The sequence below is a fragment of the Malaclemys terrapin genome, chromosome 5 (assembly GCF_027887155.1).
Source record: "Malaclemys terrapin pileata isolate rMalTer1 chromosome 5, rMalTer1.hap1, whole genome shotgun sequence".
Lineage (NCBI taxonomy): Eukaryota > Metazoa > Chordata > Testudines > Emydidae > Malaclemys > Malaclemys terrapin.
The window spans coordinates 14,565,501-14,581,368 of NC_071509.1; the positions used below are offsets into that span (position 1 = coordinate 14,565,501).

The window sequence follows — 15,868 nt, forward strand, 5'->3', positions numbered from 1 at the left end:
TTTGTTTTTGATTTTCCGGTGATTAAAAAGTTCCTGATAGAGCCACAGGAAGAACAGTAAGAGGCCACTACCTTTCCTTTGCAGGAGGCTAGTTTACGGTTGTATCCAACATTAGAAAATACTGGCATTAGAAAAGGTTCAGAGAAGGGCAACTAAAGGGATTAGGGGTTTGGAACAGGTCCCATCTGAGGAGAGATTAAAGAGGCTAGGACTTTTCAGCTTGGAAAAGAGGAGGCTAAGGGGGGATATGATAGAGATATATAAAATCATGAACGATGTGGAGAAAGTAAATAAGGAAAAGTTATTTACTTGTTCCCATAATACAAGAACTAGGGGCCACTAAATGAAATTAATGGGCAGCAGTTTAAAACAAATAAAAGGAAGTTCTTCTTCACACAGTGCAAAGTCAACTTGTGGAACTCCTTATCTGAGGAGGTTGTGAAGGCTAGGACTATAACAGCATTTAAAAGAGAACTGGATACATTCATGGAGGTTAAGTCCATTAATGGCTATGAGCCAGGATGGGTAAGGAATGGTGTCCCTAGTCTGTTTGTCAGAGGGTGGAGGTAGATGGCAGGAAAGAGATCACTTGATCATTACCTGTTAGGTTCACTCCCTCTGGGGCACCTAGCATTGGCCACTGGGCTCAATGGACCTTTGGTCTGACCCACTATGGCCCTTCTTATGTTCTTATCTCTGAGAAACTGACAGTTCTCCTGCCCTCCTTTTTCCCTAAGGTCACATGGCAAGAAAAAAAATACTACCAGTTTGTTAAAATCATCTTTTATAAAGTCCATTTTCATAGTCTGTTGCTCTCACGCCTTCCTTTCAATACTCAGGAGATCTGTCATTCCATGATCACGTCAGTGCCTAGGGTACAGGTACATCAAGACTGGAATATATATGCACGGACAAGCACTTAACATTTTTTCTTCAAGAGCTGTACATGTAGTTCATATTCCAAAGAGTTTACAATCGAAGATCAACACAGGTTGGGAAAAGGGATCCAATATAGAGACAGATCAGGGTGACAATAGGTATTAGTGCCATATTTTTTTCTACCATCAAAAAAACCCATTGGCAGAAGATGCAGGGTTAAAGGAGGAGAGGGGAAGGAATTATTGGACAAAGTAGTGAGAACCTTAGTAGAGAAGCATTATGAACAGTGAGGCTGAGTAGCTGAAGGGTTGCATGGAAGAAGAGGGATCAAGCAATTGGTAGTAGGGGCCCAAAGCCTGAGCTCCAGCCCAAGCCCAGAAGTCTACACAGCAATGAACCAGCCCTGCAGCCCAGGCCCGCTGCGGGTTCTTTGCTATGTGGACATACCTCATGAGGCTGCCTGCTCTTTTAAATACAGCCTTGAAAACCACTGACGATTGAGTGTGGGATAGAGAATTCGGATCTTATTCTAATGCAGAGACTACAGTAACAGTATTGGAATAAGAACTTAAGAGTAGTTAAATTAAACTTCAGTGAATCAAGTTTGTAAAAGTGCTATTCAATGCAATTTAATTTCCAGTTGCCTAGGCTTTTCGTTCAGACCTCCTCTTTAAGCACAAGATAGCCGTTTCTACCCTGAAACACTTTGCTTTTGTATGCCTTTGTTGTTTTTAACTTAATAGCATTATATCAGGGTAGTCAGTTTAGAGGTTGGAAAAGGAATACACTCCTAAAACAGAAGTAAGTGCTATATGTAGGGTATTCACTATTAGAACCTAGAGTTACAGAAGAGTGCAAATACCAGTTTAAGCTGGAAATCAAAGTTTCAATACGGGAATTTTTAATGAAAAAAATGCCCCTTTCATTTTACATTTAGAAATGTAAACTCATTTAACCGAAGATGGTTAATCCCCCTCCTTGTCAATATACACTAGTTTTAATACTATTTTTGATGCTAGTTCTGTGTTAATGTAAAAACATAAGAACTGCACTCTCAGTACACTTACTGTTGGCTATTAAATCAAAACTTCATACTTCCTCCTGTCCCACCCCCCAAAGCAAATTACAAAAGTTGATGAGCTTTTTACATCATGTCTTAACATTTTTCAAATGAATAATTTGGAAATTTCCAGTGTATTTTCCCGAGTAAGGTCTACAGAAGGTATCTTTGTACAGCTTGGAGAGAGTTTCTCCTTATAAAATTCTATTGCAAATAAGCATTCACAGTATGTCAGAGTCTGTTAATATTACTACATATACATCTCAGGTTTGTAAACATTAGACGAATACATAGAACGAAGTACCATGATCCTCTGGTACTGCTGAAAGGAAGATGAGGTAACATTAATAAATCTCAGCATCCACAGGAGGTCCTGATGGAATCGTTTACTCTGCTGCCAATATTTTTCAGTTTCATAGTTCATGGTTAAGGCTTTCCACCTGATGGTTTGCTAAGGCTGGATTCATTAGCTCTCAATATCCCAACTGCATCTTTAACAGCATGGTATATGACATTCTTCACCTAAAAGGAAAACAAGAAGTTAGCCACTTTAAAGAGACAAAGCTAAAAGCACTTATCTAGTCAGTCTGGAAGATTCTACATTTAGATTCTTGTAGAGTGAAAAAGCTTTGACTTTTCCCAAAATAAGAGGCATCCATGAACTCCAACTATGTTTAAGGCTGTATGTTCACAGTTTCAACAATTAACTGAAGGTTGGTGTAGCTTTAAGTTCATTCTACATACTTCTGTATGTGGCTATGTTTTGGTGTGTGCAATTAAGTGAGGTATGGCATCAGGTATAAGTGGCTACTTGAGATATTTTCCTAAGTATCAAACAATGACTGGATGATCCATGTTAATGACTGTTCTATATTTTGGTTCAGTACCATACCTAGTTATGTATGGTACTGAACTGAATCCGCACGTGAACCCAATGGTGTACTGTAGGTATGGCCAGAGTTAAGGCTGCATAGTGCTTGTTCAGCATGAGGATGGAGGTATGGATCCAGGCTATGGATGGTACAGCGGGAACAGTTGAGACTGAGATGGCAACTGATGAAAGAAGTGTAGGTGCAGTTGAATTATAACTGATTTTCAGAGTTGTGTTGTGCTGTGCAATCTAGCAACCATTACTTCGAGTTAAAGTTCTTGAGTGTGGAAGTGTCCCAGGTTTAATAATTCTGTCAATGCTGTATGTCTCTCCCCCTACAGTTCCATTGGCTAATCTCAGTGCGACTCCATTAGGTTATTTCAAACTAGAGAAATAACTGTCATTTTTAAAAGTTCAAGACTGGCTTATGATCGTATCACAAAATGTGAGTTTGGTGAGAGAAGTTTGGAATTAGGGGAACTATAGTTCTTTAGCTACATGAAACCAAAGAAATGAGGAACAGGGCAAAAGCTTCCTCCACACAAAAAATAAACAAAAAAACACTTAGTAAAGGTTTTACTAAAAGTTAGACAGAAAATTCAATTACTTCTGAAGAGTTATTCTTCAGAATTTGATTTAAAAATCAATTAAAACCATTCTGTTAACATGTGTTAAGTCAGGGGTGGGCAAATGTTTTGGCCCGAGGGCCACATCTGGGTATGGAAATTGTATGGCGGGCCATAAATGCTCACGAAATTGGGGGGTGGGGTGCAAAAGGGGGTGTGGGTTCAGGGCGGGGCTAGAAGAGTTCAGGGTGTGGGAGGGGGCTCTGGGTGGGGGCAGGCTCTGCGGTCGGGCTGGGAATGCAGGAGAGTGCTCTGGGCTGGGACTGAGGGGTTCGGAGAATGGGAGGGGAATCAGGGCTGAGACTAGGGCCTAGGAGTGCAGGCTCCGGGAGTTGCTTACCTCAAGCAGCTCCCAGAAGCAGCAGCATGTCCCCCCTCCGGCTCCTACGTGGAGGTGCAGCCAGGTGGCTCTGTGCGCTGCCCCACCTGCAGGCGCCACCCCTTCAGCTCCCGTTGGCTGTGGTTCCTGGCCAATGGGAGCTGTGGGGGCGGCGCTTGGGGCGGGGACAGTGTGCAGAGCCTCCTGGCTGCCCCTGTGTGTAGGAGCCAGATGGGGGACATGCCACTGCTTCTGGGAGCCACGCAGAGCGAGGCAAGCCCTCAATCCCGTTGCCCGGCATGAGCTTGAGGGCTGAATTAAAATGTCTGGCACGCCGGATGCGGCCCCCGGGCCATGGTTTGCCCACCCCTGCATTAAGTGCAACTCAACACAACATTAATATGCAGTTGCTATTAAGCCCTACATATGCAGTTTAATATATATATATATATATATATATATATATATATATATATATATATATATATATATATATATATATATATATATATATTTTAAAAACTAAAAATTGGTAAGTTACCTGCAGTTTATCTTCATGGTTCGTATGCGTATGCGACAGATATCTGAATTCCTGAGTGAGCCAAAAGCAATGTTTGACATGCTCCGGAGAAACAAAATCTTCTGCTACTTTAATACAACTGTATAAGTTATGAACCTGAGAGAGAACAAAAAATATCAGTCACATGTCTAGAAGTCTGAAATTATCAATCAATAATAGCGTCATTGGTTCTTGCCTGATGCGGTGCTCCTGCGGGAATGAAAACTACATCTCCTAGAAACTGCACGATAGCCCAGCCTTGAACTCCATATTCTTGATGAAGACGTTTTCTCAAAGATCTGTCCAAGTACCAACTCTGATCATGAATTGGATCATGATCGACGGGGTTCTCTTGACCTTGCTCTTCCGAGACCTGAAAAAAAAAAATAGTCACAATATGACAGTGACTACCCAAAAAGTAGTCAAATACAGTATCAATGTGCACTACTTGTATTTGACAAAGCCAGACCATTGAGTAGTTGACCTGTGTATTTCTGTGTTCAATTACAGTACTAGCTATAAACACTAATGAAAATGGAAGTTTCATCATCCAGTACTTTAAGAGCTCTAAAGGTTATTACCATAGTCTGTTTAATAATACAGAAGATTTGGTATTCTTATGGCACTTTGCAAGCATTTGCTAATGATCTTCACTATGCTTCTGTGACAAGGACAAGAATCTTATTTACAGAGAGCCCCTCTGCGTCCTTCAAGTGACTTGCACAAGGCCACAGAGGGAACCAGTACAGCAATGGGATTAGAAGTTTTGTACTACAAGTAAGATATTATGTACTGTAATCTATCTCTTTGGTCTTCTCAAACAAATATTTAAGGTAGAGCAATGCACTGTTTTGTAAGGTCATCTGAAACAAAGTTGAAGTATTAACTTCCCAGGTAGAAGCAGTGTACTTATTTGCCATTAACATCTCTTAAACCTAGCTGTTGTACCAGCCCTCTAATCCCTACCAGTAAGCCTGTCAGAGATCCCCCCATTCACATCTCTTATGAATAAGACAGCGTGTAGGTTTATCAGCAGTTTATTTGTCCACGAGAACAGCCTAGAACCATCATCAGAATTTGGAAGTTTCACTCTTCCAAGGTCTTTCCCCCCTTCCTTCCCCCCCCGCCCTCAAGACATACACTTTCCAGTCACTTAGCTGACTCAACCACCTCCCTTTTAAATGCTTTGCATCTGGTTTACTTTTATTCCCATTACCAAATAGGACTACACCTGGAATTGAGCCCACTAATTCAGCCGTCTTGGAAGGCCTACACAAAGTCCTGATATGCAGAAACAAAGTTCTTCAGTCTGCAGAATTTAATTATCCCTTCCAGTGTTAATATCTCACCCACCTCGTGTGTCTATCTTTTGTTGGTGAGAGATAAGCTTTTGAGCTTACTCAATGCTCTTCTTCAGCTATGGGAAACAGAGCAGGTCTACACTACAAACTTGCAGTTGTGCCACTATAGCTTCTCGTGAAGATGCTCTAAGTGCTCTCCTGTCGGCTCAACTCCAGCTCCACAAGAGGCGGTAGCTATGTCGGCGGGATACCAACATAGAGCTTTCAAAATGGGGGGTTAAGGTCAGTATAACTACATCACTCAGGGGTGTGGATTTTTCACACCCTTGAGCAACGTAGTTATGCCTAAATAAGTGTGAAGTGTAGACCTGGCCTCATTCAGTGTCGAAGCTTAATACAAGGCAGAACAGACTGTTTAACGTAAATAGTTAACATATTTCAAGGGACCATTCAAGATGAAGTTGCACGTTAACACTCCTCCAGTCATAAGGAGAAAGAGGGAGGTTGTTAGTGGGTTATAGATTGTTGTAATAAGCCATAAATCCAGTGTGTATTCAGTCAATGATTTTTAGTGTCCAGCAAAGTTATGAATCTAAGCTTCCCAGCTTGTCTTTTGCAAGCGTTGTGTGGGTTTCCTTTGAGGACGAGGACTGATAAGCCAGATATAGTGATCACTTTGGGGGGGGAAGAGGAGTTATCCTTTTCCTGTGGGAGTTCATTCAAGAGCATAGTGACTGTCTGGTTTCACCCACATAGTTGCTATTGGAACATTTAGTTCACTGGATGAGGTACATCCTGTGTTGGGATAGGCATGTGCAGGACCCATGTATCTTGCAAGGTGTGTTGATCATTGTAGCAGTGGAGATGTGTGTGCAGGCTTTGCATCTGTTCTGGCAGGGTCTGGGACTGACAGCTACAAACGCCCCTCTCTCCAGTTTTAATCCTTTACACATCAGCTAAAGGCAGACTTAAAAAGTTGACCAGTTTTTAAGATGCTTAAAGGTTATAATGTATTCAAGCCACACTGTAGTAGTCGTCAGGAGAGTGAAGCCTGGCTACTGAAACTCTTGCCTAGAGTGTCGGTTTAAGATCATATCTCCATCCTCACACAATGCCATAAATACAGGATCCACTGAAAACATGGTTTAAAAACACAAAAAGACAAAACGCCACTCTGATTTCCTTTATCTTACCTCCTGGGCTAGTTTCTACTCTCCTCTGCCCCCACTGCTCATCTACCACCAGATCCTTCTAACTCATCACACAATCTGGCCATTCTTGGTGCAAGAGCCCCTGCAGCACATGCCACATGAAATGAATTTTAGATTAAGGCCAGAAAGGAAAATTGTGATCTAGTTTAACCTTCTGCATAACAAGCTATACGACTTCCCTGAATCAATTACTGATTCAGCTGTAGTTGAACTATAGCATCTCTTAGAATAATATCCAAAGTCTTGATTTTAAAATTCTCAGTAAATCAATAATCCACTATAACTCTCAGTTAAGTTGTTCCAAAGGTTAATTACTAGACTTTGGAAAAATTCAAATGAAGCAGTTTTTCATCAGAATTTGATGCTTTAACAAAATCCAGCTATTTTGCTGAGAAAAAAAAAAAGGAGTGATTAAGTTCTACAGAACCTGGCGACATTCCTGCTCCTTTGTAACCTGCCATATAGACTGCCTTGGAGTTGGAAACACCAGGGCTCCCAGCAGGTTGGCTGCCTCAGAGCCAAGGCTCCATTCCATATATCTCCATATATATCTCAGAGCTGGAAGGGACCCCGAAGGGTCATCTAGCCCCTCTTGCAGAAAATTTCCAAGGGTTTGTTTTGTGTTCCAAATTTAAACTAAATCAAAATTTCACTTTCAAAATATCAAAATTCTCCATGAAAGGGAGTTCTCTGCCCAGTTCTATTAGTTACTCTCAATTAAAATTTGCATTTCTTTTTAACCTTAGTTTTGTCTGGCTTCCACTTCCAGCCATTGGATCTTGTTAGAGTTTTGTTAGATTGAAGAGCTCTCTATCATCAAATTTCTGTTCCCCATGTGCAAGTTTATTTCTAAGCATAACATTAACCTACCTTTTTAAGGAATTCCCGGATCTTCTCTGTATCTTTAGCAGCATAAATGTGCCATAGAGCACCAGGTTTCTCTCGATTTTCTATAAAACGCTTAATTGTCAACTCATCAGAATCACCATCTTGTATAGTTTTAAGCACTTCTGTTACAAAACAAAGAGTGAACACATAATTACACTGAAGGGCTTTGCCTCTGATTACACACGGATGATCTCAATGAGCAAATGTTTTACCTTCTTCTTGATTGACCTGCCCTTTTGGTATGCCCACATAAACCATAACATTAGCTGCATCAGACACATCTAAATGGAGGTTTGTTGTGCCATACTTCCTATCTTCTGGTGTAATTAAACCTGGAAAATTTAGATATATGCAACATATTTATAGGCCAATAACAAAATATGCATTATAAGAAGCAGTTGTTTAAAATGTTTGTTAATGTGATTACAGTATCAAAGTTTTTTTTTCCAGAGAGTCAGAATTCCAGACTGGCCTATTGACTTGTAATCATTAAAAAAAAAAAAAAAAAAAAAAACATTTTCAAAATAGACTTATAGCCTAACACACTAACTGTTGCCTTCATGCCTAACATGACTAAAATGTACAGAAGCCATGCTCAAGACTTACTAGTACAGGGTTTCTACAGCTATATAGGCCAGTATGAGTCTCAAAAACAATCCAGTTCCCATTAAGTATGGCGGCTACACTAGCAACCCCCATAATGAAAAATTTGTCAAGCATGGTTCTGAAAGAACCATATCTGAGAGCTGTTTTAACACACGTCAAGGAAAGAAGGGCTCAGAGAGAGATTAAAAAAGGAGGCTATGGCTCAGAGGAAAAAAAAAAAAAAAAAGAGTTCCAAGAAGATTGGGCAGAAGTAGTGGGCACAAGTAGAACAAGCAAATATCCAGGGAGAGCTGCAATAAAGTAACAAAGAGAACAGTCAGATGTGTCATTAAAAGGACAGTGGAATGAATGCACAGAGGTTCTTGAGAACTAAGGACAAAACTGATTACTTAAATACAAAGATCAGCTGATGAATATTGACAGTAACTCATCTGGGCAATGCTCGTTCTTACAAAAGGGAACCAAGATCAAACACCTAATTTGGATTGACAGAACGACTAATCTGATTGTCTGTGATTACAGGTCTGCACTTAATTCTGAAATTAACATTTACTGGAATATATGGAAAGTATGAGCTACAAAATTAACAGGATTACTTACCATATGCATTGTACATTTTAGGACCTAAATCTGGTCGAACAAAATAGTTGGGAAGTCTGGAGGCAAGGTTGAGTTTACCATCTCTTCTAGTGTATTCTGGCAGTGGAATGTTATTCATCAGGTCATCAAACCTACAGTAATACAACTCCATTAATATTAGGCAACAGTATAAAATATTTGAGGGAGAGATTTATTAAAATTTACTACAACCAACATTATTTTCTTTCCCAGCCAAGGGGTATAATTCTTTCATCAATGCACTCATTAAATCTAATGGGAAAACAAACAGCTAGATAAGACATAGGAACATAGTAGATATGTGAAGTTTAAGATGTACATTAGTATAATTACTAATATACCGAACAACACTGAAGCCCTTAATGTCAACTAATTGGCCAATTATCTCTATTGTCACTAAGTACAGTATGCAAGTTAGGCACAGCATGGAAGAAATCTGACCCAGAGCTTAAATTTAGCTTAAGCTTAAAAAAAGTACGCTTTGACAGAGAGAACGCGAGAGAAATGTTATGGATTTTTTCCTTTTTTGAAGTTTAAACTTTAACAATCAGCAGCAAAGAGTTAATTTATTTAGATGCAAATGCAACCTATTGTATTTTCATGAGCATCTATAGCAAAACTTATTTCTCAAAACACCCAACCATGCCGAGCATCTCACAGAAACAGATGTAGTTTATGCGTAAACGACCGTCACTGCTCAGAATTGAATCAGGTGTTTCAGAGTTCAATAGTATTTGTGATTTCTGAGATCAACCATGCAAGGAATAGTTTTTTCACAAGTTCATACCGAGATGGCATCATGTCTCGGAAGTCTTCTCCTGGAGGCCAGTCCTTAAGCTTCAACACCATTGGCTCCCTTCCTTCGGTTTTAAGCCGGCCTATGATTAAGAGCTCACAGGTATCAGTTACTTGTAACTTGTACTTTTTAGAATAGAAAATTCATCCAAAAAGTATGTGGTCTCACACATTACAAGCACACTGTAGCCACAAACATTTATGCAAAATCAGGGCCCTGTTTTTTCCTATGACACGGTCATCTGGAAAATTCCTTGACTTGTGTCCCAGAAAAAGCAGTTTCTTACAAAAGCAGCTGGTTCTTCCAGAAATTGGGTGTGTCCTCCCTATCCAACCAATCCCAGATGCAATTTAATTTCAGGAATCTTCAGGAAATCAGTGACTACTGTGAACTCTCAGCAACCTCTCCCAGTATCAGACACTTTGAACAGAGGTTAGAAATGTACTGTCCAGCTCCCATTGCTTCAGTTTCTTCCCCCCAAGTGCCACAGTTCTGAGAGAATCTAACTCTGCAGATGAGGGGGGGAGGTGGATAGAGTCTGCATTTTCACATTAAGAACCACAACAATTATGGGAATTAAAAGTTCTCTCTTTGAAGTGACCTTTATGTTTCCACTTGTGGAAAGATAGCAAGCAGCACAACTCTTTTCTGATGAGTTCTAGTTTAATCAAGTAATGCACAACTGTCCTCACAAAGCAACCCTCAGCTCTAGATGAGACAGAGACCGAGACCGAGACCCACAAGCAGCCCTGCGGATTTTTATGATGGAGACATTATGTAGGTAGACCACTGATGAAACCTGAATTCTAGTAGAGCAAGGGTGGGCAAACTACAGCTCGTGGGCTGCATCCAGCCCACCAGCCATTTCAGTCCAGCCCTCGAGCTCCTGCTGGGGAGCAGGGTCTGGGGCTTGCCTCGCTCCGGTGGTCCAGCTTGGCAGCAGCGTCGGGGGCCGGTCCATGCGGCTCCCAGAAACTGCAGCATGTCCCCCCTCCTACACATTGGGGCAGCCAGGGGGCTCCGTCCACTCCACATGCTGCTCCCACCCCATGCGCTGCCCCCGCAGCTCCCATTGGCCAGGAATAGCAGTCAATAGGAACTGCAGGGGCAGTGCCTGCAGATGGGACAGTATGCAGCAGAGCTGTCTGGTCGTGCCTCTGTGTAGGAGGTGGCGGGGGGGGTGGGAGAGGAGACATGCTGCTGCTTCTGGGAACTGCTTGAGGTAAGCATCGCCCGAAGCCTGCACCCCTGCCCCAGCTCTGATCTGCCTCCCACCCTCTGAACCCCTCAGTCCCAGCCCAAGCATCCTTCTACACCCCCAACCCCTCATCCCCAGCCCCACCCCAGAACCTGCACCCCCAGCTGGAGCCCTCACCCCTCAACCCCCTGCCCCAGCCCTGATCCGCCTCCCACCCTCTGAACACCTCGGTCCCAGCCCAGAGCACCCTCCTATACCCCAAACCCCTCACCCCAGCCCCACCCCACAGCCTGCACTCCCACTCAGAGCCCTCACTCCTCCCCCCCCCCCCCCCGCTGCCCCAGCCCAGAGCCCCCTCCTGCATCCTGAACTCATTTCTGGCCCCACCCTGGAGCTCACACCCCCAGCCAGAATCCTCACCCCCTCCCTGCACCCCAATCCCAATTTTGTGAGCATTCATGGCCTGCCATACAATTTCTATACCCGGGTGTGGCCATCGGCCCAAAAAGTTTGTCCACCCGTGTAGTAGAGCAAACTAACCAGTGTTTAACAATGTCCAGCCTACAGCCAAATGCACTTTAGATGTACTGTGTGGAAATGCATTCCCTTTACACTGATTAAGGGCAACTAAGAGTGTAGATGGCTTTCTAAATTGCTTTAGTCCTATTCAAACAGCAAAAGTAGAAGACCCCTAAATCCTTCTAACATCTAATGTACAAGTCTAGTTTCCCACAGGTGAGAAGGAGATTTTAGGAAGAACACCTGGAGATGATAGTCTGATTCATGAGGAATTCAAGACACTACTTCTGGTATCAATTCACGATGAGGCCACAGGACAACTTAATCACTATGGAATATTGAAAAATTAAAAAAAAAAAAAAAAAAACTTAGCCATTATATAAAGCTTGTCTTGCACTTCTCAGAGAAGTAATTCCAACTAGAAATGCAACATGTGGAATAAAAATGTTCTCTAGGGATTCAAAAAGCCAATTCAACTATCCTGTTAGCATCAACATTTATATTTTATCATCCAGATTCCACTCAAGTGGTAAAGCAGTTGAAGGATGTATGTTAGGCTATGGGAGTACTCAAACTTCTTCGAAAAAGACTCTCTCTCTGCTAGAAAGACAAAAAAAAAAAAGATGCTGAAGAAAGAGCCCTCAAAAGGAGATTTTGAGGAAACAGCTTCCTCTTAGTACAGAGGACTAGGAACAATGTCAGTGCATTTCACAAGGTGCACCTGTAAAGAGCACTGACAGGCATGCTGCACTGGAGCATGGGGGGAGATGAACCATTTGCCAAACTCTGAAACTTGGAAAAGTCTGGGAAACCCAACAGTTCCAAGCCAGAGAGAACAGCATATTCCCATTACAGAGATGTCACTGATGGAAAAAAAAGTCTGCCATTCTGTAGAAAAGCAAGCAATAAGAATGGAAAGCAGGATATTTTCTTCTGTTTGCCATATTTCTTAGTATCAATTAGCCAAAACAACAGAATATAAGTGACTTCACATTGCATACTTGGAATATCTTCAAATCCATCCCAGAAGTCTCCTACTGTAGCTCCTGTGATAATTTCATTGGTTCTGCAATTAACCAGATCTACTTCCTGTTGACCGAACTCCTTCCTGAAGGATTCAGGTTTCCAAAGCTCTGCATTTATTTTGTGATGCACTCCAGACACCATCACAGGCTAAAAGACAAATATGAATTAGAGAAAATTAAAGTCTCTTTAAGCCAGAATATTTTAAGATTTAATAAGCATTTCTGCAGGACCTCATTATACAGGATGTATAATGGCAACGTCAGAGATTATACCAAATTTAGTAAGAAAAAAATTGAAAATATTTTTAAAATAACTATACCTTTTCTCTAACATCTTATTTATATAGTTTTGTTGAGGACATGGGTATCTCGTGAAGATATACTTCTTAGAATTTACAATGCCTTTCCATTATTTAGGTTGCCATGCTAGATTTACAAAGTCTATACATATTATAATAAAAGCTGCTTTGTAGTTTGAAATCTTATCCATACTTGAGGGGAAAAAAAAAGGAGGAACCAGTAGCAACAAAACTGCTAATTCATTCGTATGCTGTACTTTCAAAAGTTAAGTTGTAGTTTCTAAAGCTTACAAAAAACTTCAAATGTAGTAAGTTGCCTGGAAAACAGAAGTAGTAAATCTTTCGCACAACATTGTAACTCTCAACTGGAAAAAGTATGTTCTGTTAGAAGACAAAATAAATAAATAAATAAAAGTTGGCCACAAGACAGTGACAGAGATCACGGCTGCTAAGTGAGCAGTTTTTCATAAGTGACTTTGGGTGTCAACTCCCAGGCTTATGAACATGACATGATGGATATTAAGGGTGCATAATCCACTCCCCAAAAAAGGTTTACATATAGTTTTAGAGACAACTGCTGTGCTGTCTTTGTAAATCAAACAAGTTGTGATGGACAGCTCCCATCTGGTACAAGAAAGCCAGAGTCACAATAGGAGCCACCAATATATCCCAGCAAGAGGTATTAAAATGCACAGAAATAGTACTTTATACAGTTTATCCTCTTCTATGCAAGGAGCTCAGCTGTAATTAACTCACTCAACACTCATGTAAGGGAAGCAATTATGGATAATCATTCCCCTCTAAACAGACAATGAAATGAAAGCAGAGTGATTCTGTGACCTCGTCATTTGTCAGTGGCAAAGCTAAAAAAGTTTGAAGTCCAGTCCCACCCTGCTTTAACCACTAGACAATAATCCATGGTCGCTCTCTGGGATAGTAGCATGCCATAGTTGCATTACTAACTGGAAATTATAATCAATCTCAGAACCAACGCTGAATGTCCAGTTATATGCTCTGCCACTAGAGAACATCCATTCTATATTCAGAAGATCCTTTCTGTTGACTAGTGCTCAGATACCACAGCTATAAGGGCCATTATAAAAATCTACATAGTCTGTATTAGCCCACTAAGGATAACGTGAGTGTGCAGGAAACAAACAAAACATCTTGAAGAAAATACCTGTCCCTGCTTCCAGCATTCTCTAAAGACATTCCAGTTACTCGCATTGTTGGGATCCTGAAGACACAGCAAGCGGTTATCACATAACCAATAGTGAGGTGTATCAAAGCCCAATATGGTAGGTTTTATAGTTAATCCTTGAGGTTTCTTAGGCAAATCTGTGAGAGTTCTACTTTGCACCAACGATGCAAAAATGTCATCAAGGATTTTGGGAGTGCTCTTGAGCCCACTTTCTGTCTGAATTTAAGAGGGAGAAGAGAAAGTGGAAGTTAATATATGCTTTTCTTACAGTCGTATGTCAAGATGCCATTTGTTCTGCAGAGGTTTTAATAAGTCATGCAACACTTCTATTACATATTTTTGCCACCAACTGCTTCCTTTTCACTTCAGCCCACGTTTATATTATGTAGGGATAATAATCTCCTCCTTATAGTTTATGCTTAATTAAGTAAGTGACATAGACTTGCTGTTATTTATACTTGTGCAAACCCACTGAAGAAGATGGAGCGTGGCTCCTAGTTAGGATTATATTTAAAAAGTTAGTGATCGGAAATCAGTGAGATTGCATTTCTGAAGCCCAGGTTAAATATTTCCCCCACTATTTCAAAATTAGTTACACACTGGGTTTAATTCACACCTGGGCGGACAGGGTGAAGTAATTTGCAATCCATGCATCGGGGGGGGGGGGGGGGGGGGGAGAAATCAAATCACTTGATGTAGAAGCAGCTTTAAATTCTAGCTGGGAGTCGTTTAGGAGCAATCCTGGAGGCTACCAGGGAAGTAAATCTGCTGGATGCTCTGACTCTATCCTTCCAGGTGTACGGGCTGCAGCAGACAGAGCAAGGGTAGCTGGCAAGCTTATGCCATTGTGGCACTACTGCATGTAGGCTATAACTAGGCACTTCCATAGGGATGCCTCTGGTGGAAGCCAGACAATGAAACTGCCTTCCCCGACAAAATATTTTTGATGGTTGGGTATTTAATTTGGCACATGCCTGGTGAAATGGTTCCTATTCACTATACACTTCCAACACAGTTTGGCTTTAAAACCACAGTAAGGAAAAAGCACTGCAAAAATCCTCGTATACCTTTCCTCCAGAAGAGTTCAGCAGATTCCTCAAGAAACCTGTGTTGTTGTTGTTGCTCACAGGTGTTAATATTGCACTGTTGAATGTCTGCAGGGCTGTAGGGGGTTTAGTGAAAGTGGGGAGGGTCTGAAGAGGTTTGTTTTCATTCTTTAAAGTGGACGTGAGGAGTTTATCTGAAATGGAGAGGAAAAAACTCCACTGATAAACTGAATAAAGGCAGGTGTATTCTGGAGTTTGAAGCAGTTTTATATAAATTAAAAAAAAAGAAAATTTACTTGTGAAGATGGCCAATATATTCCGTTTAAAACCACCTTTGAATCATACTACATTTCAACTATATTCATTAAAAAAATACTGTTCCTTTTTGGAGGAGGAATTTTCCCCCTTATGTAGTTTTAAATTTAAAAACACAGATGCAGACAAAACTCTGTGGGTGAAATGTAAACAAGTCTAGTATCAACAAATATTTTGCCCATTGCCAATCTAACGGGATCATTAGACTCTTCAGACTTGAACACAAAAGGAACCTAATGTCTTAAAGTATCTGAAACTGTGCCTTTTGGGGGTAGGGGTGGGGGGAAATCGGTTTTCTTCCCCAAACTGGCACCATATTTGAATTGACAAATTTTTACTTATTCCTCAGAAGTCTTCATTACCTCCTTCCACTGTATTGATACAGTGTACTACAGTCTAGCGAGTGGATTTTCACGAGTATATAAGCAAGTTAGGTGCCTAGTGTGCTTAGGCAGTTTTGAAAAATCCAATGTCATGGGTGAAGTTTTCAAAAACGCCTAAATGACTTAGGAACTTAGGTTCCATTTTCAA

At 41.1% G+C, this 15,868-nt stretch overlaps 1 protein-coding gene across 1 annotated transcript in view; it reads right to left on the reverse strand.

Annotated features, from left to right (window-relative positions):
• Positions 1–767: 767 nt before the first annotated feature.
• Positions 768–15,868, reverse strand: part of KDM3A (lysine demethylase 3A) — a 45,032-nt gene continuing 29,931 nt past the window's right edge. The window contains exons 16-25 of the mRNA XM_054030913.1: positions 15,044–15,216; positions 13,956–14,192; positions 12,453–12,624; positions 9,726–9,816; positions 8,921–9,051; positions 7,927–8,046; positions 7,697–7,836; positions 4,511–4,687; positions 4,297–4,431; positions 768–2,461 (exon numbers count right to left, since the gene is read on the reverse strand). Coding sequence (XP_053886888.1) covers positions 2,366–2,461; positions 4,297–4,431; positions 4,511–4,687; positions 7,697–7,836; positions 7,927–8,046; positions 8,921–9,051; positions 9,726–9,816; positions 12,453–12,624; positions 13,956–14,192; positions 15,044–15,216 — 1,472 coding nt within the window. The 3' untranslated portion in view covers positions 768–2,365. The remainder of the gene's footprint in view (positions 2,462–4,296; positions 4,432–4,510; positions 4,688–7,696; positions 7,837–7,926; positions 8,047–8,920; positions 9,052–9,725; positions 9,817–12,452; positions 12,625–13,955; positions 14,193–15,043; positions 15,217–15,868) is intronic.